The sequence below is a fragment of the Urocitellus parryii genome, chromosome 8 (genome assembly GCF_045843805.1).
Source record: "Urocitellus parryii isolate mUroPar1 chromosome 8, mUroPar1.hap1, whole genome shotgun sequence".
NCBI lineage: Eukaryota > Metazoa > Chordata > Mammalia > Rodentia > Sciuridae > Urocitellus > Urocitellus parryii.
In genome coordinates, this window is record NC_135538.1 from 116,447,951 (window position 1) to 116,472,946 (window position 24,996).

The 24,996-nt window shown below is 54.4% G+C and overlaps 1 protein-coding gene across 1 annotated transcript in view; it reads right to left on the bottom strand.

Moving 5' to 3' along the window:
- Itpr3 (inositol 1,4,5-trisphosphate receptor type 3) overlaps positions 1-24,996 on the bottom strand; it is a 62,598-nt gene that overhangs the window by 22,407 nt on the left and 15,195 nt on the right. The window contains exons 3-22 of the mRNA XM_026383607.2: positions 14,067-14,188; positions 12,340-12,426; positions 11,669-11,827; positions 11,400-11,498; positions 11,028-11,111; positions 8,393-8,539; positions 8,119-8,214; positions 7,584-7,634; positions 7,294-7,436; positions 6,249-6,348; positions 6,007-6,167; positions 5,647-5,788; positions 4,357-4,518; positions 3,609-3,781; positions 3,051-3,170; positions 2,549-2,731; positions 1,168-1,419; positions 937-1,081; positions 463-604; positions 50-249 (exon numbers count right to left, since the gene is read on the bottom strand). Of these exons, the coding sequence (XP_026239392.2) occupies positions 50-249; positions 463-604; positions 937-1,081; positions 1,168-1,419; positions 2,549-2,731; positions 3,051-3,170; positions 3,609-3,781; positions 4,357-4,518; positions 5,647-5,788; positions 6,007-6,167; positions 6,249-6,348; positions 7,294-7,436; positions 7,584-7,634; positions 8,119-8,214; positions 8,393-8,539; positions 11,028-11,111; positions 11,400-11,498; positions 11,669-11,827; positions 12,340-12,426; positions 14,067-14,188 (2,768 nt within the window). The remainder of the gene's footprint in view (positions 1-49; positions 250-462; positions 605-936; positions 1,082-1,167; positions 1,420-2,548; positions 2,732-3,050; positions 3,171-3,608; positions 3,782-4,356; positions 4,519-5,646; positions 5,789-6,006; positions 6,168-6,248; positions 6,349-7,293; positions 7,437-7,583; positions 7,635-8,118; positions 8,215-8,392; positions 8,540-11,027; positions 11,112-11,399; positions 11,499-11,668; positions 11,828-12,339; positions 12,427-14,066; positions 14,189-24,996) is intronic.

Below are 24,996 nucleotides of genomic sequence, written 5' to 3' on the forward strand. Positions count from 1 at the left end.
CATCTGTCCCTATTCCCAACACCTCCCACCATGGTCTTGGCTCAGCCACCTGCAGGATTTCCAGAATCTTCAGCTTGGTCTCCATCACCACAATGTCTTCATTCTCCTCAAACTTGCTTCTGTCCAGAGGTTCAGTGGCCCCGGCCCCAGCAGGCAGGTTGGGAGTGCCAAAGACAGACTGCTTCCGGCTCAGCACCATGGTGGACATCATGTGTCCCACGCCCTGAATGGACCTCCGCACATTCTTGCCTGTGGGTTACAGAGGGTGCCCAGGAGGGAGTCACAGGGTGTGCACAGCAGGGTCCCCACGTGACAGGAGAGGCAGAGCACACACACTGTTTATGACACCCCTGGCAAAGACAGGAAGCAGGTGGCAGCTGAGGGTGATTGGAGAGAACTTCCCACGCTCAGAGGGGGCTGAGGAACCCAAGGGCAGCGGGTGGCCCGCAGGCAAAGCCTCACCGCCTGAGTCCTCGTAGGCCTGCAGCATGGCCGGCGGCCCCTGCACACAGTCGATGATGCCGAGCAGCGTGCGTGTGAGCCTCAGCAGCTCGCTGAAGCTATAGAAGCCGAAGTAGATGAGATTGTGCGCCAGGCTGACCACCTGTGAAGGGGCGGGGCTGAGGTGAGGGTGGGCGGGGCCAATGCATGCAGAGGCGTGGTTTCACGGAGGGTGTGGCCAAGACAGGAAAAGGTTATAATGAGGGTCGGGTCCTCAGGAGGGTGGGTTCTCCAGAAAGGCAGACCCTAAGCTGATGAGGTGAGTGGACCAGGAAGAGGCAGCCCTCCCCCAGGCATCAGCGCGGAAGGCTCCCGCTGTGGGAGTCCCAGCCATCTACTGGGGCACTGAGGAAAGTGGGATCCAAGATTCTACAACCCACCCCTGGGTGCAGACGGAGACCCAGTAACCCCCAACCCTGGGCGCCCCCAGCCCACCTCATAGGTCAGCTTGTTCTTCTCCTCGTTGGCAAAGGGCACAGCCTCGCTGACCACGTTGTTGAGGTAGTCCTCCACGAACTCCATGGTGCTGGCGAACTTGTTCTTCTTGTCGTCCCGGGAAGCGTTGAGGTTGGAATCGTAGCTGGGGGTGGAGGGGCAGAGGCATCAGGATCCCTGACCCGCCCACCCCGGCCTCTGCCCTGGTCTGCCCCAGCCACTCTCTCTCACTCCTTGATGGTGATGGCTGTGGGGATCTCGGTCCAGAGGCGGGCAAACTTGACAGGCGTGACCAGCTCCTGGGGGTCCCGGTCCACGTGCACGTGCAGCATCAGATGACAGAAGGAGGCGCGCAGGTCGAAGGGCAGCATCTCATCAGCCATGCACAGGAAGATCAGGTCCACACCCAGCTGCTGGGAGATTTCGTCAATGGCCAGGTACTGCCGGTCCAGGCACATGCGAGCAAAGAGCTTCAGCTGGTACCTGCAGGATAGGGAAGATGGTGAGGACAGTGGGGACCGGGGCTGCTAGCACTTGGGCTTGGTGAGGACTCCGTAAAGTGGCTAAGGGACATTGGCCACTGTATAGAAAGGACACAACTTAAGATGGAAGGAACCCCATCTGTGATGATGAGGATTGCAATTCCTTCTTGGCTAAGGAAGAAAAAGACTTTCTGGCTCAGCCAGGAGCAGTGCTTACAGGAAGTGAGTGGCTGAGAGATGGGGGAAGGCTGGAGAGGGTGGGGAAGTGCAGTGGGAGGAACCAGCTGGGGAGAGATCAGGGCAGCACTGTAGGAGGCTTGGCTCTGCCCTGCAGTGGGCGAGGTCATGGCCTCTGCATCCTCCTCAGAGACCACACTGCCTCCCGTGGAGGCAGCAGCCTGGTGTGAACCGAGGCTCCCCACTTAACAGCTATGTAAGCTCTGGAGAGTTCCTTTACCTCTCTGCTCTTTCATTTCCCCATTGTACACGGAGCGCAATGACGGCACCTACTTCCTGTGCTGTGAGGCATAAATGTGAGCTCAGGGAAGTGCTCAGAACAGTGCCTGGGCTGCAAACAGCCACTCAGAGGGCCACCAGCACCATGACTTAAAGTCCACATGTGTGGGCTGGGGATGTGGCTCAGTGGTAGAGCGACTGCCTAGCATGTGTGAGGCACTGGGTTCGATAAAATAAATAAAAGTATTGATACAACTAAAAATATTTTTAAAAAATAATGAAGTACATGGGCTGGGGCTGTAGCTGGGTGGTAGAGCGCTTGCCTAGCATGCACATGAGGCACTGGGTTTGATCCTCAGCACAAATAAAATAAAGGCATGCTGTCCATCTACAACTACACAAAAAATTATAAATAATAATAATGAAGTGCATATGTTTGGAGACAGATGTGGTTTCCCTGAAGCCTGGCCGCTGTGCCAAGCCTGGCCTCGAGGCCACCCAGGGCTACTCAAGAAGACAGCGGTCCTTCTGTCACCGTCCTGGGAGGAAGGCTGTGTGCAGGGCAGGGGCATGAGGGTAGTGAGCAGTGAGGGCACTGCTGTGGAGGCAGGAGAACCCCACCACCCCCCACAGCCGTCGCCCACGGGTGCAGGACAGAGGAGGGGCCAGGGCACCTGTAGTAACTGAGCACGTTCTCGTCATGGGCGTTGCCGGCCCGCGCCTCCTGTGCCAGCTGCCTCACGCTCTTCTCGTGGTGCTCGTTGTTCTTGTCGGTCCACGTGAGCCACACTTCCTCCTCAGAGTACTCGATGCTCAGGTACTCGTGCGACTGGGCCATCTCCTTCACGGGCCGGAGCCTGCAGACCAACAGCACCGTCATGTAGACGGAGCCAAGCAGGGCTCCTGAGCCACACGGAGCTTGCTCCCCTGAGTACCAGCTTAGGCGCCCATGCCACCTCCATGCCCAGCACAGCCTGTGAGCTCCTCAAGGGCAGGGACCGTGGCTCGTTCGCCTCTGTGCCTGAATTCCACCTCCCACAGTGCCAGGCACAGAGCTGGGTGTGGCAGAGCCACAGAGAGCAAGGTGCCAGCTCTCGCCTGCACCCCAGCGGGGCCCAAGCTCTAAGGCCGCTGGGTGGGCTGCAGGGCTGTGGACAGGGCAGCGCAGCCACTCACTCAGTCTGGATGAGAATGTCGCTGTTCTTGGGGTCCAGCACGCACTTACAGATGAGCTCCTGGGTGACGGGGATAGCGATGTGGTTGGACACACACAGGTCTGAGAGGTAGTCCAGGAACCTGGGGTGGTGACAGCAGGACGAGGGAGGGGACTCAGCAGTCACAGGGAGAAAACCTTCCCCTTCCCCAGCTGGAAGCAGCAGCCTCTCTGGAGCCAGCTGACCACAGCCCATGAGCACCACCCTGGGGCAGAGGGAAGATGACTTGGGGGTCTAGAGGGGCAGGGGGAGGCACAAAGGCAGTGGCAATATTCAAAATGTTTAACCATTAGCTCAGTATAGGCACTGGTGTCACTGGAGCCTCCTGCTGCACCAGGAGGCACTCCTCCTGTGGCTAGATTGGGCCAAATTTGGGAGGATCCCAGAGAGGGGCTGGGGAGGTCGCGATTTACCGACACTGCAGGAGTGTTTCAGTATTTTAACAACCAGCACCAGCCGACTTTCCACACTGGGCGGGGAAGGGAGAGAGGGCAGCAGGAGCGGAGGGGAGGGGTCCCACCTGGGCTCCCGGTTCTTCCGCACAAGGCTGACAAAGGTCTCCACCTCGGTCTTGGTGATGTGCTTCTCCAGCAGCTTGCGGTTGTTGTGCAGCAGGGCCGTGATGGTGTCCTCCGCCAGGATGTCATAGCCAATCTGGGACTGCATCATCCCAAACTGCTTGGCGATGTGCTCCTGGGGACAGATGAGCTAGGGGTCACGGGGAGCCACCAACAAGGCATGGGGTAAGAACACTGCTGGACCCAGATAGAGGGACCCAACAGGCAGGGGACCTGTACCTCAGGAGGGGGAGGTGTGACGGAAACAGCCAGCCCAGGCAGAAGGGTGGCTTTCTACTGTACCGTTATTCAGCTCATCGTCTGTCTCCCAGCCAGAGGGAAACCTCCGGGAGGGCAGGACCAGCACACAATTTGTGGAGCCCAGTGCAAAATGTACTAACTCTGTTCAAAAATTAAGAATCTCAAGATGGGAGTTGTGGCTCAGTGGTAGAGCGCTTGCCTGGCATGCATGAGGCCCTGGGTTCAATCCTCAGCGATGCATATAAATAAGTGAACAAAATAAGAGAGCCACTGGCAACTAAAAAATTCTAAAAAGAAGAAGAATTTCGAGAAAACAAATCACTAAAGCCAGAGCAAAGCCCTTCGATCACCTGCCAAGTCATGTGCCCATGAAGCCAGCCCTGCCTGGCACACATGTGTGCACCAGGTGAACACAGAATGAATGAGCACCCAGGTGAGGGCGGGGCGCACCTGGTTCTTGCGGTAGTCCTCCTGGGAGTGCCGCAGCACGCGGTAGCAGAGGCGGAACATGTGCTGGTAGGGGGCATTCTTCTGGTCTGACAGCTCTTCCAGCCGCACCAGGGGCCCCTCACCCCCCTTGTCACGGAAAGGGGCCTTCAGGATACCAAAGATCTGGGGGACACAGAATATGAGGAGGGATTCTCCCACATGGGCTCACACCCGTAGTCACCCCAAGAACCCCGAACCCCAACAGACAGTCCTCAAAGGCACCCTTGACTTTAACCCCAAATGATTCCAAGCTGAACCACAATCCCATCCCCCCTCCATCACCCCCATTTTCACCCTAACTCTCCCTCCTCCTGGCCAGATCCCACTGCCAACATCAGCCCCCCGCTCCTTGCCAAAAAGAAAATTAATGCAATTATAAAAGTTTTTAAAAGTTGGGGGCTGGATGGGTGAAAACCATTTCTAGAAGAGAAATGAAGGAGACAACGCAGCTAAAGGGAATGCAAAAGGCCATAGTTGGATCCTGGGTAAAACAACAAGCTTTTGGGAAAGACAAGACATTTGATGTGGACTAGAAATCGCTGCTAATTGTCTCAGGTGTGATGATGGTTCTGTGATGGAGAACCATGTTCTTCCTCATCAGGAGATGCACGGTGCACAATTTTGGGGTAAAGAGCAATCTATCTGGAAATGCATGGATGGAAAGGGGGCAGGATGCACAGCAGAGGCACATAAAGTCAAACTGGAAATGCAACGAGAGCCAGGAGTGGACGTACCGTGCTCATTGTACTATGTACTATGTGCTCGTTATATTGTACTTTGTACTATACTTCCTCAGTATTTAAAAATTCTCATAGTAAAAATTTAGAAAAATATTAAAAGTTCTGGATCCAACATCCATTAAGCTCAAATCCTGACCCTGCTGCCAAGCTGTGGGCTCAGGTCAAGTTACAGCCTGTGTGCTTCAGATTCCTTATCAGTAAAATGGGAATGATGAAAATAGCGCCTCCTCCAGGCAGGGAGGACCAAGTGAGTCCATACAGGAGGGCACTCGGCGAAGCATCTGGCATGTGCCTGGTGCCTCAAGCAGGCCCCACGCCTTGTGCAGGCCCCAAGCCTTGTGCAGGCCAGGCAAGTGCTCCACCACTGAGCCACATCTCCGGCCTGATAATCAGTTTTAAAAGTGGGGGCTGAGAAACCACAGGTGGAAACAGGAAAAGGCACACTCAGCATGAAGCAGGCATCCTGTCCCCACCACCCAGCCCCTCCCTGTCGGTCGCATGCACACAGCACCTGTTTGAGGATGTTCTGCTCTCTCATCAGCTTCTGCCGTTCCCGGTTGGGCTTGGTGACCATTATATCCAGGACATTCTGCCCATTGTTGGGGACGTCGCTAACAAAAAACACCAGGTCCTCCAGCAGCTGGATGACAAACCTGGTGAGAGACAAGAGGGATGACAAGTGCTGTGGGGAGTCTAGGCAGCCTTCCCAGGGCCCACCTGCAGCAACCAGCCCTTCCCAAGGCCTGGAGTCACCTGCCAGCCCTGCTGTCCCAAGTACAGCCTGCTGCCTGTCTCCCCAGCTCTCCCCAACACCCCAGGCCCCACCCACCCTGGACTCCCAGCTGCTCCCAGACCCTCCCCTGTGGCCCACCTGCGGTCATTCTGGCTGATGAAGCCCTCGTTGAGCTTCTCCACGGCGCTGGCCAGCATGGAGCTGGCGTCATTGGCAAAGTCCAGGTCTCGGATCTCAGACACGGGCACTGACACGATGGCAAAAGCCTCCTTGTCCTCCTTGGTGGGGCAGGTGCCAAGCTGCAAGGACAGGGATCAGCAGGGCAGCTGGGGACAAGCTCCAGCCCTGTCCCCATCCCCCCCGCCCCGGGCGGCCCGCACCATGAGCCTGATGGGCCGCTCCTCCTTGATGTCGATGGGCACGTTGGTGCTCTGGATCCACGTGTTGGTGCAGAGGTGCCGCAGGCGCACGTAGGAGTTCCTGCAGGAAGGGGGGAGGGCGGGAGTGTGTGACAGTCACCTCCCGCCTCACTCCACACCTCAACAGCCATGGGGCAGGTCCCACCAGTGACCCTGGGGGCGCCTGAGGCCCCGGGGAGAGAGGAGCAAGCTAACAGCCTCTCCTGCCCCTGTCCACCCCCAGACCCGCAGGCCTCACTGCACTCCCCAACCAAAGCCTTCTGGTAAACCTGGGACCGGAACTCACTTGGACAAATGAGGCTATTGAGACTATTTATCCCATTTAATGTAAGATGCATTTGATTCATACAACTACTCATGTCTCTGATTATGAAATATATAAGGTCATGCTTCTGAGATGAAAAATAACTTGAATTTCAAAATGCACCAAGCCCCAAAAGTTTCAGGTAAAGGATGTGAGTCTACTTAATTGTGACTTGATTAATTAAGTGATTAATTAATTCTCTCAGCAGCCTGATTGACAGGTAGACCTGATAGTCCCACTTCACAGATGAGAAGACTGAGGCAGAGTGATGTGTCAGCTGCCTGAGGGCATAGAGCTAGGAAATACTAAGGCCTGATCTGGTGCTCTGGAAGTTTCTTAATGTTATGTCCTGTTATCTCAGGGGTGGCAGAATCTTGCAGGTCGGAAGCCTGGCCTCCCCAGACAGTGTTTGGGTTTCCGGTGCTTCTGGGCCTCGGATGAACTATGGTGCAGCCTGTGATTGATCACCCAGACTGGCTGGGGCAGGCCATGGATAAGTGACACTGGAGAGGAGGCTTGGTGATAATGGAACCAGCCCAGGGCAGCACCCACTGTGTGCAGAGCCCAGGGTTGGGCACATGGCAAGCAATGGCTGTCAGAGCTGCACCCCCAGAGAGGCACGACCTGCCGGGACCCCAGAGGCCCCAAAGACCTAGGGACAGGATGGCCCAGCCAGCCCCCAAGCACATGGCGCGCACCCACCGGGGCACAAAGGAGTCAGTTTTCTGCAACGTGGTGGGGTCCAGCTCAAAGAGCGAGGCGATGTCGTTGCCGTGGGGGACAGCTACCAGGCGGTACTTGATCTTCTCCCCCGCATTCCTGCGGCCTGCTCGACCCTGGGGCCCCTGGGGTGAGGACTCCGTGTCACCTGGGAACCCACCTGAGAGACCTCCCTGCAGCCTGTCGCCCAGGCACCATGGCCTCTCCTGCCCCCGTCCACCCCCAGGCAGGCTCACGCTTGCCCGGCTCGGCAGCCCCGTCTTGGTCCTCACCATTCCTGCTGCCTTGGGGTCTGAGGCATCGCCTTTGTAGCTGGGGTTCTCCTGGACACAAGTACAAGATCGGGGAGCTACTGGTCACCAGGCTATACTCCCAGGACCCCACCCAAAACAAGGTCATCCCCAGAGGGCAGACAATGCCCACCGCAGCCCCAAAGCCCATGTCACTCCTGAGGAGCCACCCTGGGATCTCTTCATGGCCCCTCTCCACAGACACATGTGAACACACACAGACACACCAGCACACACCAGTGTCCCCTACACACAAGCATATGGACAGACAGTTACTTTTGCTCCCTGTGGTAGCCCCAGGTCTAGAATGGTGCCTGGTTCGTGGCCGGCGCACACCGGCTCACCTGTAGTTGTACATCTCTTTGATCATATTTGATAAATAAATGCATGATGCAGCCACGCCAGGGCCCACAGGCACAGGCATCTGTGCATGCAGAGGTGTGCACATGCACTCCGGCATGCACCCAGGGCACACACGCAGCCAGAGCTCCCAGAATGCCCCTGCCTCCCCTCTCACCTCAGCAGCCAGGTAGTTGCCGGTGGCCAGATGCTTGAAGCGATACAGGCCGTTCCAGTGGCCAGCTCCTCCTCGGCAGGGGTCGTGGTGGACCACCTGGGGACATGCAGGGATGAGAGGCTGACCAGGGAGGGGAGCCCAGACCCCAGGAGGCCTGGAGGTTGCTGGGTAAGTGGGTGCCTCTTGCTCCAGAGGGGCTCAGAGGAGGGGTGGGGTGAGCAGCCCAGCCTCCAGCATGCAGAGGGGAGGGGAGGGGAGGGTGCAGGGCTCTGACCTCCACCTCCCAGAGGGCGTTGGAGCTGGTGGCCGAGGTGGCGGACTGGCGCAGGGTGGTGCGCAGGAACACCTGCAGCTTGCCCTTGTACTCGTCACACGTCAGGAACTTCTCCTGCTCTGCATGGAACAGCCGCACCACGTCTCCCTGCAGGCGGAGCGGTGTGGCTTTAGGATAGACACAGCCCCTGCCTTCTCAGTGACACAGGGCCCCTTTTCCTGCTCCCAGGGCCAGCACCAGACCGCCTGAGCCCAGCGCCACACAGCCAGCACTGTCCACAGCCCCCACAGACCCCCAAGCCATGTTCAAACTCATCCCTGACCACATCCCTCCCTATCTGTCCCCCTAGACGCCCTGCCTCGCCTCTAACAGCCATCTCCAGTCACCTCTCCAAGAAGGCAGGCGGAATCCCACCCCCTGGTGACCCCAGGCCATTGGCTGCCCCCTTCTAGGGCCTTTGCTGCCCTAGGAGAGGGCAGCCATGTCATCAGAGAGGCTCTGGGGAGAGGGGTGCAGGGGACGGGCTCTGACTGAAGTGTGGACTGTGTGCAGACTCAAGGGAGGGAGAGAGGCAGCATCTGGGCAGTTCATGCCCATTGTTTCCTCCTCCCCTGAGCAGCTAGAAGGCAGGGGGTGTGGCCTGTTCATCTCAATAGCTTTGGAAAGAGACCAAAGCTTAGACCCTGGCTCTGTTTTTATAAAAGCTGTGTGACCTCCTTAAACCTCTGTTTTGTTTTTTTCCTAAGTACTGAGGATTGAACCCAGGATGCTCTATCTCTGAGCTACACCCCCAGTACATTTTTTTTTAATATTTATTTTTCAGTTATCGACAGAGACACAACATCTTTGTTGGTATGTGGTGCTAAGGATCGAACCCAGGCCGCACGCATGCCAGGCGAGCGCGCTACCGCTTGAGCCACTTCCCTAGCCCCCGCCCCCCCAATACTTTTTATTTTTTATTTTGAGACAGGGTCTCACTAAGTTGCCCAGGCTGGCCTCAAACTTGTAATCCTCCTGCCTCAGCCTCCCTGAGTTGCTGGGATTTCACGCGTGTACCAACTGCACCCAGCAGCTTAACCTCTCTGAACCTCACCTGCCTCTTGTGTAAAATAGGATTATTCTGCCCTCCTTGCAGAGTAATCCTTATGAGGATTAGATGTTAATGAAATAGCACTGTCCCTTACCATGCAGTCCCTGTACAAACACTTCCTCACCTGAGTCTATACCAACTACTGGGTAGTAATACATCATTCTCCCCATTTTATGGGTAGGGAAATTTGGTTCAGAGAAGATAAGTGTCCTGCCAAGGACCCCCTAGCTAGTGGCAAATGGGACATGAGTCCCTCCTGGGTTCCAGGGCTCACACCTCCATCCTCCTGCACACTTTCTCTTCCCGTGAGCCTGCCACCCAAGGTTCTGGATGATGGCCACCATGGCATTAGCAGCCTCCCCTCCACTGAAGGTGGCACTAAACACAAAATACTCAGTGAAACCCTGTGAGTGGCCATGGGAGGGTAGAGTGAGTGAATGGTGACAGTCACTGGGGCTGAATCTAGTGACACCCTTGCCCAGGTTGAGCGCAGGGTGAGTGCAGGGGTGGGAAAGTCTCTGAGTTGCCTGGAAACTAGTCACAGGGTCCTAACAACCCCCCCCCTGCCCCCGGAAGGGGCTCGGATGAGGTGAGGCTGAGCACTGCTCCACCTCCTGAGGCTGCGGTCAGGGCTGGAGGGGTCAGCAGAGGGGCTCTGGGGAGAGGGGTGCAGGGGACAGGCTCTGACTGAAGGGCAGACTGTGTGCAGACTCAAGGGAGGGAGGGAGGGAGGCAGCATCTGGGCAGAGCACAGGTGGACAGGGACAGCCTGGGAGGGTGAGGAGGGCGGGCAAGTGGAAGTCCAAAAGAGCATCCCAGCAGAGGAGGGAGAGGGGAGCCACCATGGGCATGCTCTCAAGACTGTCACTTGTCCCTTTACCAGGTGTCAGCCAGAAGTACCCGTCTGACTCCCTAGCTGGGGCCCCCACACTCTGCTGTTCCCCAAATCAGCTCCTCCCAACTGCCGCCCACAGGTTGGCTACACCCCTGCAGCTACTGAGACCCTGTGCACTCCCCTCCCTCCCCCAGGTCTCATTTTCAGGGTTTCTGCGCCCTCAGAGCTGGCCCCACCTGGTCTTTGTATGCTGAATGTCCTGGGTCACCCTGACCCTGCAGGCCCATCCCCCTCGGGCCTGGCAAGTCCCTCCTCTCCTAGAGCCCAACCAGCCTGTCTGGGACCAGGGGACCAGCAGCCTCTCCTCCTTGCCAAAGAGGGACACAGGTGGGAACCCGACTGAATAGTGGAGCAAGGGAAGAGGAGGGGACAAAGGATCTGGGCTGCCCCAAGGTGGGGGAGAGGGACTGCAGTCCACTGACTCAGCTTTAACAGAAGACTGAGGTCAGCCAGGGAGGAGAGGAGGGGAGGAGAGCTGTGGCCAGAGACCAAGGAAGGGCTTCAGCTGGGACGCTGTGTGGGTGCAGGGAGGCTGGAGGGGTGCAGAGTCAGGGTGGCCAGGGGCCTGGGGCCTGTGGGTGCAGGAAGAAGGAAGAGGGGGACGGACAGGGAGGGGCCGGGGAGCAGGATGTGGGGGTCCGCATCCTTACCCCCTTCAACACCTCCTCCAGGTGGTCCCGGAACTGCATGAACAGGTTGATCTTCCAGCTGGTGTTGCAGTTCACGGAGTTGACCTGGGGAGCACAGAGGCGCATGACAGCAGGCCAGACCCCGCCGCCAGCAATGGCCAATGCTGAGAACCCAGCCAGGCTGCAGGGGGAACAAGCCAGCCTCCTCTACAGCACAAGGACAGGGTGGCTTCTCCAGCCAGAGTCCCCCAGGGCCCAGCCTGTGGGGTGGAGGACAGAGCCAAGACTGGGGGTGCAGTGAGGCCCCTCCAGCGGACAGCCAGGAGGCAGAGTGGAGGTGGGAGGGGTGGAGAGCCCAGGGTTGCGGGGTCCCTCCCGCCCTGCCCCACTCACCTCCTTGCAGCCTGCATTGTCACTGAGCTCATAATTGCTGGCGTGCAGAGGTTGCCCGGCGTTGACAGGATTCAGGATCACCTTGTCCCCCACGACCACCTTTGGGGGACAGGCAAAGCAGGGTGAGGGTGGAAAGGACAGGGGCATCTCTCAAGGCCAGGCCCCCAGACCTCCCTCCGGGCCTCAGTCTGTCCTTCTAAGAAATGGGCACAGCCTCCTCAGCCCCTCTGGGGTGGCCCAGAATCCTGCTGTCCCAAGGCTGTGCTCACATTGTCCCCATTGCTCCGCAGCTTCCAGAAGGGCTGGATGAACAGCCAGGAGCCCTCGTTGCCCGTGGCGTCCAGGGTCACGCGCATGGCGTTCTTCTCCAGCAGGGCAGGCAGCCGCTTGTTCACGGTCAGGTACTTGTTGCTCTTCATGTGCAGGAGCTGGGGACAGGTGAGCAGCAGTGAGGCCACCAGGCCCCAGGAGGCCAGCCCCTCAGAAAGGAGGGCACTGGGGGGCCACTGGACCCTGGGTCACAGCCTCAATGCACATAGAGTCAGACACACTGTCACTAACACAGACCGAGGCCACAAACGTGCGCATCTCGCAGTGCAGCCAGGTGAGCACAGAAAAGCCGCTGTTCTGGAAAGCTGACAGGCAATAGCACATGCAGTCTAACAGCAGCCCCAAGCAGACGGGGAAACAGAGGCACCAGGAGGATAAGCCACTTGCCTGAGGTCACACCACTAAGGTGGCAGAGCCAAGATTTGAAGTCAAGGGAGCCCCAGATGTGCTCCCTGGGCACAGAGCTCAGGCCACACACAGTCTCAGGTGCAGTCCCGGAGCCACCCACTAGGGTACACACACACCCAGAGGACACTGTCTGCTGGCACCAGTCCCCAGCCCCAGCCCTGCCTCTTGAGCTCGGAGGGAGGGAGGCCCCCCGCAGCCGCACCTGGATCACGCTGCCGTACTTCACCACGTCCCCGTGCACCTTCTTGTTCTCAGTGTCGTTTTGCTTCTGCTCCATCTGGGCCGCGTGCTGGACAGACACACAGGGAGGTGAAGGGGGCACGTTCACCCAGGTCCCGGGGCCCCTAGAGACTCCTCCCCTAACTCACGATTGATGAGGGCTTGGGAGGGTAGCCCGAGGCCCCAGAGCGCACCCAGCTCAGGAGCCACAGCCCTCACCTGTGCCACCCCTGAAGGGGCCACGCCAGCAAGCCCTTGATCCCCTCATGTCCCCTGACACCCCCAGCAACTTAAACTATACCTCACCACCACCCCCGTCTCACCAGACTTGACCCTGGCAGGGGCGTGTTTGGTGCCATTTCCTGACCCCCCCCCCATTTCCACTCCACCAAGGCCCTGGAGGCTGAGTGGCTCCCAGGCCATTGCCTCCAGGGAGTGTCCCCAACTGGCCACATGCAACTCCAATGCGTTCAGCTCTGGTGGCCGGAGGGATTTGTCTGACCTTCCATTAGAGATGCCTTTTTTGTTCTTTTTTTCTTTTTTCTTTCTTTCTTTTTTTTTCTTTTTCTTTTTTGTGGTGCTGGGATTAAACCCAGCTCTGTGCATGGGAGGCGAGCTCTCTACAAGCTGAGCCGTGTCCCCAGCCCTAGGGATGCCTTTTTAAGCACTTCTATCCCATTAAAGGGAAAGCTGCCTGAGGATAGGTGCCCGTCTCCATCAGACTGGCACTCTCTGAGAGCAGAGTCCCTCTGTCCCCTCCTCCCATCAGTGGGAGCCACACCACACACCCTGTGACATTGCACAGAGCCGAGGTGTGCCTTCGAGCACGTGTGACTGAGTATGTGGCTGTGCAGGTGTGAATGTCCTGCCCTGGCCAGACCCCGGGGCCAGCCCCAGCCTGCACCAGCGTCTGTGACAGTCCTGCTCCCAGAAGAGAGATGGGTCACTTGGACCAGAGCTCAGGCAGCCCCTCTGTGTCCCTCTTGCCAGCCCAGGTCACAGAAGGGCTGCTTGAGGAGCCAGGAGCAGGGGGCTCAGGAGAAAGGGACAGAGGAAAACAAGGTCTACGTGACACCAGGCCAAGGGAGGGTCTCAGGAGAGCCACAAAGCTCCAATCACAGCCATCAGCACTTGGGGGGCTGGGGACTGAGCATGGTCCCAAGAAGCCTGCCCAGGGTGTGAACTGAGCCCATCAGGACCCAGCACGGTGACACTGTCCATGCGTCCAAGAAACCCAAGGTGAGTCAGAGACCTGGAGACACTCTTGGATCTACTGAAAATTCATAGATGGCTGAGGACAGCCAGGTCCCATCTAAGGGCCAGGATCCAGCTGTATAAAACATAGTGGGAGGTTAAGACCAGACACAGGATTCTCTGGAGCTACATCTCCAGGAGCCACTGGTAAGTCCATGTACAGCTGTACATGTTGCTCACTGCGCTGTGGTCTCCGCACCCACTACCTGAGCCATGTGCCCTGGCATAGGACTACGCCAGCCTGGAGGAAAGGGCACCTTCTAATTGGTACAAAGGAGCTATACACACTACTGGTCACCAGAAGGACACTCCGCTCCCCAGCCTTCCCTCATACACACCAGTCTCTTTCACTGGGGTTTTAAAAGCCACTCTGCAGCCCCAGGGCCCCCACTGGCTCTGACAATCAAAGGCCCTACATGCGCACCCAGACTCCTGGTGCCACAGGGGCGCACACACCTGCAGCTTCTGCAGCAACACCACGTCGGCGATCTTCTCCTTGTCCTGCTTGGTCTGCTTGGCCTTCCAGTACTGCTTCTGGGCCGAGTAGCGGTTCATGGGGCACACCTTGAAGAGGCAGTCTGCGGGGATGGGGGTCACAGGGTTCATCTGGGGCTCAAGCCTCCCTGAAGAACCCCCAGCCTGCAGCCCTGTTCTCCCAGCCCTTCCCACCCTCCTGCCCCCGGGACTAGACAAGTGGTTGGGAGAATCCCATAGAATATGGAGCATCCTGGATTCTGCTGAATATAACAGCCCAGCCCCTGGAGGGGACTCTCTGAAGGACAGGTCACACTCCAGAGCTCCCTGTGGGGTCAGACAGGGCTTGTCCTCCCCTGAACCAGATCCCGGCTCTGTTCTTCCCCTGCCCTACATGAGAGAATAAGACGCTTCTCCACTCTGGTCTCCAGACCCTGCAGCAACTCAGCTTCTTAGGCTCTTGACCACAGCAGGGCAAATCAAAATTCCAGAAACTCATTCACTCTGACAACTTTTATTTTGGCCAAGGGACGAAATGCATATCATTTTCATAATCCCAACCTCCAGAAAGGATGTCAGATTTTCCTGCTCATCAAAAGGAAGCACGAGTTGGACAATCGCCAAGTGTGGTGGGAGAGAGGAAGGACTCTGGGTGCTGGTGACGAGCTGGCCCAGGCCATACGCAGACCTGACGCAGCCCGGCTCGGCTGTGAGCAGGTCCCTGGTAATTGTGCAGAGGGATTTTGGTTGTCCTAACAATGGTCACAGCTGGCACCTAATGGGCAGGATGAGGATGCTGCACACCTGCGCCACGAGGTTGTCCTGCCTATGAATGTCCTGCCCCAGACACCTGCAGGGGGGTACCCGTGGGCGGGGCTCTGGGCTGGAGTGATACACAGAAACAAACACTGAATTTTCCAGGAAGGTGGCTAGACTATAAACCAGGGAAGACTGTCCTTTGCGTTGTTTGAGCGTTACCAGTCGTTTTTTGCTGTTTAGAACATTTTTATACATGTGCAATTGTGGGTGCCACCCACATTCATGACTCAGGCAGGGGTGTGACTGCTTCGCTGGGGCTTCTAGTTGTGCCCAGCATTTACTTCTTTGGTTTTGTTTTCCCTCCAATGCTGGGGATTGAACCCAGGGCTCTCACCACTGTGCAGTAGCCCCAGCCCTTCAACATTTATTTTTTAAATAAATGTTATCCTACCAGGCACCATGGCAGGAAGATGGAAAGTTTAAGGTCAGCCTGGGCAAGGTCAGCCTGAGCAACTTAGCCAGACCCTCGGCAACTTAGTGAGACCTTGGGAATGTGGTAGAGTGCCCCTGGGTTCAATCCCCAGTACCTGGGATGGGGGGAATGTTATCTTATTATAAATTGCTTTTTCTTTATTTTATTTTTCTCCTCTTTTGTCACATCTAGGGCATTATTCTGGCCTCATTTCTCCTCTGGCTCTAAGCTCACTGGCCCTGGACTGATATCATTTCATATTACATAAGCATGGACATCTTTTATCATTTATGAATTCCACTCCATAATTTTAAAGGGAGCTCTGGTTCTGACAGGCTGATCTGTGTTCTTTGATGCCCTCATCAGACTCAGGGGCAGCCAGACAGGTCCTTACTGAACTGCTGAGCCTGGGGCTCAGCAATTGTCTGCCAGATTAATAGATAAATCTAGAAACGATGCCCTCATGGATGAGGCAATCCTGAAGTAAGCTTTTTTTTTTTTTTCCTTTTTTTGTAGTGGGAATTGAACCAAGGGGCACTTAACCACTGAGCCACATTCCCAGCCCTTTTTTTTTACATTTTATTTAGAGGCAGGGTCTTGCTTAGTTGCTTAGGGATTCACTAAGTAGCTGAGGCTAGGTTTGAACTCGAGATCCTCCTGCCTCACCTCCCAAGGTGCTGGGATTACAGACATGTACCACTGGACCTGGCTTGAAGTTAGCTTTTAAGAGAGAAAGATGGGCTGGGCACGGTGGTGCATGCCTGTAATCCCAGCAGCTGAGGAGGCTGAGACAGGAGGATTGAGAGTTCAAAGCCAGACTCAGCAAGTTAGCAAGGTCCTAAACAACTCAGTGAGACCCTGTCTCTAAATAAAATATACAAAAGGGCTGGGCATGTGGCTCAGCAGTCAAGTGCCACTGGGTTCAATCCCTGGTACCAAAAAAAAAAAAAAAAGAGAGAGAGAAAGAGAGAGAGAGAGACAGGAAGAGGGATGGATTTTACAACTGGAATAAGGGCCAAAGGTAGGGAAGAACATGGCGTGTCTAGGAACAGGACAGGCCCCTCCTGGCAGGAGCAGGGAGCACATATGGGAACAGGGGTCAGGCAGGGGAGGTGGCAGAAACTGTGAAACTCCTGCTGGTCATCCATCAGATTGATGACCTGGGCTAAGGCGGTGGGAGAGGTCCAGGCCCTGAGTCTGGGTGAACCTGGAGCCAGGGGAAGGCACAGCCAGGAGCCCAAGGCCTTGACCGTCAATCATCACTCCTTGGTCTGTACACACGCATCCCCCCATCACCTCTGATCCAGAGAGGAGAGAAGGGGCAGAGACAGGTGAGGCTCCACAGCAGGGGTCTCAAGCTCTTTGACTTTGTCCCACCTAAGAAACACACTTGAGATCACTGTGCCACAGAACAGCATGCAGATTCCCTGTCCTGGTTGCATGGGGTCAGAGTCTGAAAGGGCTAAGATCCATGGTCACGATCTGTCTGGACCAACCCAACCAGATCACTAAAACCACTGGATTTTTCAAATATATATTATTTTAAGAATTCCTGGATTGACAAGTTAGTGGAGAACTCTCCAGACAGAAGCGATGATCAAAAGGGAACCAAAACCAGGAGCAGTGGCACACACCAAAATCCAGCCACTCCAGAGCTGAGGCAGGAGAATCCCAAGTCCAAGGCCAGCCTGGACAACATAGCAAGACCCTGTCTCAAAATAAAAGTAAAAAGGGCTGGGGAAGTAGCTCAGTGGGAGGGCACCCCTGGGTTCAATCCTCAGTATGGAGGGCAGGGGGTGGAAGTAGGAAACCAGACAGAGAAAACACCCTGAGGATACCTGCAGATTCCAGAAAACATACTTTTTTTTTTTTTTTTTTTTTTTTTTTGGTACCAGGGATTTAACTCAGGGGCACTCGACCACTGAGCCCCATCCCCAGCCCTATTTTGTATTTTATTTAGAGACAGGGTCTCACTGAGTTGCTTAGTGCCTCACCCTTGCTGAGGCTGGCTTCAAACTCGCAATCCTCCTGCCTCAGCCTCCCAGGACACTGGGATTACAGGCATGCTCCACCACACCCGGCCAGAAAACACACATTTTGACAGCTCTCATCAGGGAGAACGACCAGGTTCTAACAGGAGACCAAGACCCTAGGGGGCTGTGCTCATAAGCAGGCTGAGCCCAGAGTCCAACAGCCTCTACCAGCCCAGGTGGAATCCCCTGGATGGCTCAAGAAACCCCACACTGAAGCTATGTTTCAGGTGGACTCAGATCCGTGATGCCTCCTGGTGTGGTAGTGGGCAGCCTGATAGACCTCCCTGGAGGACAGCTCCCTTGTCCTGGTCCACCACCACCCACAGCCGACTTCAAATGCAATAACAACAATCAGACAACCAGAGCCCCTGGAAGCCGACTCCATCAGGGAGACAATTGGCAAAGTAGACCCAGAAACAGACGTGCAGAGACTTCAGACAAGACATCCTGTGGAGCAGAGAGGCCTTCTCCACTCCATCAATAAATGAAGAGCTTGAAGATCCCTGCAGAGCACAGGGCACTGTAAAAGTAACACCACAGACTAAAAAAGAACCAAATGGAGTTTCTAGAAATAAAAAAGCTCCAATAACCAAGATTGGAAACTCGCTGGACATATTTAAGGAGAATAGCCAGAGATGAAGAGAACAATTAATGAAGCAACAGCAAAGCCGAGTATGATCTGTACATTCTAAATCCATCCTACCCGATTCTTTAAAGGCCAGTTGAGCCCCATTAAAGGGACTTGATAAGCCTCTGAAGGGTCAGAGCCTGTGTCTGCACGCAGAGACTTGCCCCACAGCATGCCAGGGAGAGGGCTGAGGCCAGAAGGGACCCCTCCTGCTCCCCACCTCTCTGCACTCGCATGGAAATTCACTGCCTGATAGCTGTCAGCTCCATCTTGGCCTCTGCACAGGTCCTCGCTCAGAGCCCTGCCCTCCCACGGTACATGTCAGAAGATGCTTATGGAATAAATAAGCAAACGAATATCTCCACTCTTCTACTGGGCTGTGTGCTTTGCCCACAGGCAGCTCTGTCAGAACCCCAGAAGCTTCTTTCTCATCAAACTGCAGGGCTGAAGGGCAGACAGAGGAAAGGGGGAAGGGAAGCCAGGAGACTGGGCAGGCAGGAGCCTCAGCATCAGGCCAAGAGAAACGGCTGAGGACTGCGTGTGCCTGTGAGTGAGAGGCACAGCTTGTGAGGCTGTGGCAGGATCCACAATCACCCGAAACTGAACAAGACGCGTTCAACTCCAAAAGCCCATGCCTACCACATAGAACCATCCCTGGGCTGGGGAGCAGCAAACAACGCAAACTCCCTAGTGTGGGGGACTGGCTAGGCGTAGCTGAGTGGCTAGCCATGTTCTTCTCTCTCTTCCTGTGCTGGGATTGAAGCCAGGGCCTTGGGCATGCCATAGGCTCTCGACTACAGAGCTATATACATTCCCAGCCTTTGGGAACAGGCCATTTTAAAGGGGGGTAAATGGGATACTTGGATTTATAAAGGTAACAAGGATGAATCAGGATACTGTTGGGAGGATGCAGGAGTGGGGACAGAGGAGTGGGCCACACAAGCACACAAGCTAAATCTTCATCTATCTTAGAAGGACACAAATAGGCCATGCATGCTGGTGCACACCTGTAATCCCAGCCACTCAGAAGGCTGAGGCAGGAGGATCGAGAGTTCAAAGCCAGCCTCAGGGTCTTAGCAAGGCCCTAAGCAACTTAGTGAGACCCTGATTCAAATATATATATATATATTGGGGCCTGCTGGAGATGTGGTTAAGCACTCCTGGGTTCAATTTCTGGTACCAAAAAAAAAAAAAAAAAAAAAAGACAAGAATGGATGGATGCTATTTAAAATTGATAAATCAAGAAACAGTGGAATGAGCGTAACATTTGAAGATATGGGGTTAGCTAGCAGAACAATGAAAGAGTTCAGAGGAGTTGTTCTGTTGCAAAGCTGTCAGGGGATAAGATGGCACAAGCTCTTTGGGCGGAGGTGGGGGCAGCTAGTGGTAGTACTGATGGGAATCTTGAATATCCGCTCCCGCCTTCTAGTCATAGTATGACAGACAAAGGAAAAGCAGTGAAGAACCGGACAGTGATACAGAACAGGGCCTTTGTGCGAGAAAGAGAAGAAATGTGAAATACAGAAGCGGGGCACGGTGGCACGAAGCTGTAATCCCAGCAACTTGGGAGGCTGAGGCAAGAAGAATGCAAGTTCAAGACCAGCCTCCACAATTTATCAAGGCCCTAAACAGCTTGGTGAAACCCTGTTTCAAAATTTAAAAAGAAATAAAAAAGGGTTGGGGATGTAGCTCAGTGGAAGCACCTCTGGTTTCAATCCCCAGTACCAAAAAGGGAAAATAAACACTAGAAGACACATAAGAAACTAAAATAATTCCCTGAAGGGGCAGTGGGGTGGGCAGGGACAGAGCGGGAACAAGATTTTCAATGTATATTTATATAAATGCTTTTGTTCTTTTGTGGTATTGGGGATTGGAACTAGGACCTCACATATGCAGGGCAAGTGCTCTACCATGAAGCCACATCCCCAGCCATTTTTATTTTTTTATTGTTTTATTTCAAGACAAGAGCTCACTAAGTTTCCCAGGCTGGCCTTGAACCTGTGATCCTCCTGCCTCAGCTTCCTGAGTCGCTGGAATTATAGGCATGTACCACTATGCCTGGCTGCATAACATTTTGATGTTTTAATCATATAAATAAACTACCTTGTCACATTTTCTAATAGGGGGCCCCTGAGGATGGGAACAGGGTGAGGTGGGGGACAATGCTTTCATCTTGATCTTACAGCATATGTTAATATGGCTTTTAGAAAACGAATCAAAACAGGGCTTTTGTTTTGTTTTTCTGTTTTTGTCTTGCAGAGCTGGGATCACATATGCAAAGCATATGCTCCACCACTGAGCCTACAATCCCAACCAGAGAACAAAAATTTAAGTGGCCAGTACACGTATAAAAAGATGCTCAACCTCACTATTGGCCTCATAAATTCAAATTAAACCACAATAGGAATTATGTTTGACTGGGCACCGTGGCGCACACCTGTAATCCCAGCAACTTGAAGTCTGAGGCAGGAGAATCCAAAGTTGGAAGCCAGCCTTAGCAACTTAGCAGGACCCTGTATTAAAATGAAAACAGCTGGGGCTGGGGCTAGAGCTGGGGCTCAGTGGTAAAGCACTTGCCTAGCATGTGTGAGCATGTGTGAGGCACTGGGTTCTATCCTCAGCACTGTAAAAATTATATATATATATAAATATAATTTTTTTAAGGGGAAGGGCTGGAGATATAGCTCAGTGGTAAAGTGCCCCTGGGTTCAATCTCCAGCAACAATAACAAAAAAGAACGCACTATCAGACCAGAGGTGTGGCCCAGTGGTAGAGCTCTTGCTTAGCAAGCGTGAAGCCCTGGGTTCAATTCCCAATACACACACAAAAATTCACTATGATGGGAAATATTTCATTCTCAAAAAATTAACAAATTCTCTTCTTGCTCTTCTTGATAGTTCTGAACATTAGATTCATAGCCCCCCGCCACTCCATGGAGCCTAAAGATACCTAAATGTATGATATGAGTGAACAAATCAAATAAGTGACAGAAAGCAGGTGTTGGGAGGGACTGGGGTCGTGGCTCAGTGGTAGAGCACTCGCCTACCACGTGCGAGGCCCTAGGTTCAATCCTCAGCACCACATAAAAATTAAAAAAAGAAAATAAATAAATCTCTTGTGTCCAACTATAACTGAAAAACAAATATTTTTAAAAATTCAGGTGTTGGCATTTTTTCCATTTTTCCTTCATGGGCGAATTTTTCTTTTGGGGGGTGGGGTGGGGGTGAGACAGGTCTCACTGTATTGCCCAGGCTGTCCTCAAACTCCTGGGCTCAAGTGATCCTCCTGCCTCAAAGTAGCTTGGAGCACAGGCTGCTACCGCCTCCCTGGACGACCATATGTGAATTTTTAAAAACTATAAATGCAGGGACGTAAACCATTCATGCAAGCCAAAATGTTTCCATGAACAAGTTTCAGCAGTTCAACTTTATAACAACTGTAAATTAATCTGTTAGATTTTTCTGGACAATGTCAGTGCCTGGATTTTTTTTTTTTTTTTTAACAAGTAAATTTCTTACTGATGGCAACTGGAGGGCGTCTGTAGCTCTTTTACCCCACAGGAGATTCCATCCACGCTACAGATTTTTCTGCCTTGTCCTAAGGACAAGTACAGGACAAGTACTTGTTTTGTCTGATTTCTGGGTTATTCCCATAAGTTAGCCATTAAAATACATGAAACTTCCATCCCCAGCACTGAAAAAAAATTAAACTATTTTTTTAAAAACCCACAATAAGATGCCATTTCATACCCAGCAGGCTGAAAGAAAGTCGGGTGGGACAAAAGCAATCCTGCCGAGGGTGCAGGTGGAGCCTGGGAACCGCACCCATGGCCTGCGGGGTGTGAAGGTGACAGCCCCTGCACAAGGCAATGAGGTCATTTCTCACTAGATGGAGGGGCCTTCCTCCCACCCAGCACGACCCTCATGGGAACATACCAGAGAAACAAGCCTCAGGAGCCTCGTACAAGAACACTCCATGCAGCAACGTGGGCGATTGCCAAGAACTGGAAATGTGCTAAACGTCCATCATCACCAGGAGCACCTATCCATGGACTGAAGTTGACTCACCCAGTGGAGAGTCACCCAGCAATTAAACAGATGAACCACAGCCGCATGTATCAACATGATAAATCTCAAAAACCAGTGTAGACAGAAGACTATCTTTAACAGGCAGAGTTCGAAAAACGGAAACTACCCTACATTGTTCATGGGTATTTCCCTCTGTGCTAATGGCAAATGCCTTGAAACAGGCCCACGATTCCTGAGCATTACTTTCCTCTGGAGAGGGTGAGGGAGAAGGGGAAGGAGCAAGGCACGGTGCACTTCCACTATAGCTATGTTATTTCTTTAAAAGTAAAAAGATCTGAAATAAATGTAGCAAAAAAGGGTTTACGTGGCTCGGTAGTGGGGCCATGGGTGTGTGTTATTTTTCTCTTTACTTTTTTTTTCAAATATTTTTTAGTGGGGCTGGGGATGTGGCTCAAGCGGTAGCGCGCTCGCCTGGCATGCGTGCAGCCCGGGTTCGATCCTCAGCACCACATACCAACAAAGATGTTGTGTCTGCCGAGAACTAAAAAATAAATATTAAAAATTTAAATAAATAAATAAAAATATTTTTTAGTTGTAGATGGACACAATACCTTTATTTCATCTATTTATTTTTATGTGGTGCTCAGGATCGAACCCAATGCTTCCCACGTGCTAGGCAAGCCCTCTAGCATTGAGCTACAACCCCAGTCCCTCTTTATTTTTGTATGCAGTTGGAACGTGTCTTAATAATAATTATAACAGCAATAAGCTGGGTTTGGAAGATGCTCGGTTAAGCAGAGGAGGAGGCTGGAGAAGAGGTGCCCAGCTGTGCAAACAGAGGGAGGCCACCTCATCACCTTCCCCAAGGTACATTTGGAGGTGAGGGCTGCCAAGTCCCTCCACACTGGGTCTCCCCTTGCCCCAGCATGGAGGAGAAGAGAAAGGGCCAAAGAAGGCAGTGTGCCCCCACCCCAGGCCCAGTCAGCATGCAGGACTCACAGCAGCCATACCCCAAAACCTGCAGCAAAGCAGAGTTAGGAGGCTGGGCTGGCATGGGGTGCCACACACTCAGGCACCAGCAGCCTGGGCTTCCCAGGATCTTGCCAGGTCTGGAAAGAACTCCCTGAACATGCTGGGGCTTGGGGTGGTATCAGAAAGGGACAGAACTGAAACCACATGCCAGAAACTAAATAAGGGCTGGCTGATGGAAGCTTTGCCAGCCCTGCTGGGGACCTCCAGGGAGAGCAGGTACAGGGGGAGCTGGCAGGGCATTGAATGGTGAGCTGTGGAGTCCCCTGCAATGGCAGACTTACCCCCAAGACAGCAGGGACAGAACTTCTTGGGGGGGTCTCAGGGCAAGGCCATCTTTGATGATCTCCAGCCAACTTCTAAAATGCCTGCTCAGCCCCCAAACCCTTTCTGGGTCCTCCCCTCCAGGGTCAGGGTATTTATGGGAAAGACACGGAAACAATGAAAGTGAGGCCTCCAGGCTCGGAACAGGAGGTTGGGATCCGTGTCTCTCTCTGGCCCCAAGTTCAGGCACTAGAACTTGTACCCACCAGGTGTAAGGGCTAGGACAGGAACCTGCCCAACCTCAGCTCCTCTCAGGACCAAAGAGGACCTCGGGGAGTCTGGAGTGGCCTCTGCACCTCATCAAGACACCAAAGCCTGGGGCAGACAAGAGGGAGGCGGGGACAGTATGAATCCATCTCTTCTACCTCACTCTGAGGGATGGGCCCACAGAGGCCACGGAGACCTTCACACGGCCCAGGGATCCTTGGCAGGGGCTGGGGGTGGGGAGAACCTCTCAGGCTTTGAGAAAATGGAGAGGAAGAGACAGGGGGTGTGGGAAGAAGCAACAAGGGAGAAAAGCAAGAAATCAAAGGAGCATTTGTTCTGCTAAGTGGCTTTTTGTTGTCAAAAATTGGCCCCAAACTCTGCCCACTGGAAGCCTAGGGCAAATCTTCCCCTGCCACACCCACCTCCCTGCCACCAGCCTGTCACTCCTCAACTCACGCACCACCTGCCCCTCTCAGCCCCAGTCCCCTCCAGACTGGCAGAGGCCCCCTGGGGACCCTCACCACACAGCCTCTGAGTTCTTCAGAGAGAACGAGGCAGCAGCCCCTGAATGAAACTGGGAACAAGAAAAGCTCAGAGATCCCTGCCCCGTGGAGCTCCACTCCAGCGAGGAAGACCCCTGACTTAAAAATTAGTCAAGTACATGCAGCAGGTCAGAGTCAAGCTATGGACCAAAACAGAGCAGGTGAAAAAGACGGGTCGGGGCGCAGCCTCCTGCGGCTGGTCGGGGAAGGCCTCGCTGAAGCCATGAGACCTGAGGCCGCTGACAGAGAGCCCCGTGGGAGAGGTGGGGAACGGAGTGCAAGGCTGCAGGAGCCTGGCACAGCTGGAGGGACAGGGGCAGGTGTGGGGGGTGAGGCAGAAGGCAGTGGAGCCAGATGTGGGGGGCAGCGGGGCCGGATGGTGAGGAGTGAGCCGAGCCTGCAGCGGTTCCCACATACTCGGTCCAGCCACATCTCGACCCAGGACCCCACCCCGAGGCACAGCCCCCGCTCAGAATCCCATGATGGTAGGAACAGAAGAGCAGATATGGGGGCCCACTGCGAGCTGGAGGAGCCCCTCCATCTGTCCCTACACCCCAACAGATGGGCAAAGCCCCCAGCAGTCGCCAGCCAAGGCTGCAACACGATTGTCTCACCCCTGTCCCCTCCATCCCCTGCAGTCCCCTTGAGGGCATCCCAGCTAGCCTCCCCCAAGGGGAGAGGAGCAACCAACCGGCAGGCGTGTTCTTGCCTGCTCCCACCCTGCCCACCACGCCCAGGATTTGTCTGTCTGTCTCTCTGTCTGTCCCAACTCACAGGTAATCACCACAATAACAGTTTGGCACGAGGACAGCCAGGACATCCTTCCATCCTCACAAAGCCCCGGGCCTGCTGGGCTGGCCTGAGAAGACCACTGACGGTGAAGGACATGG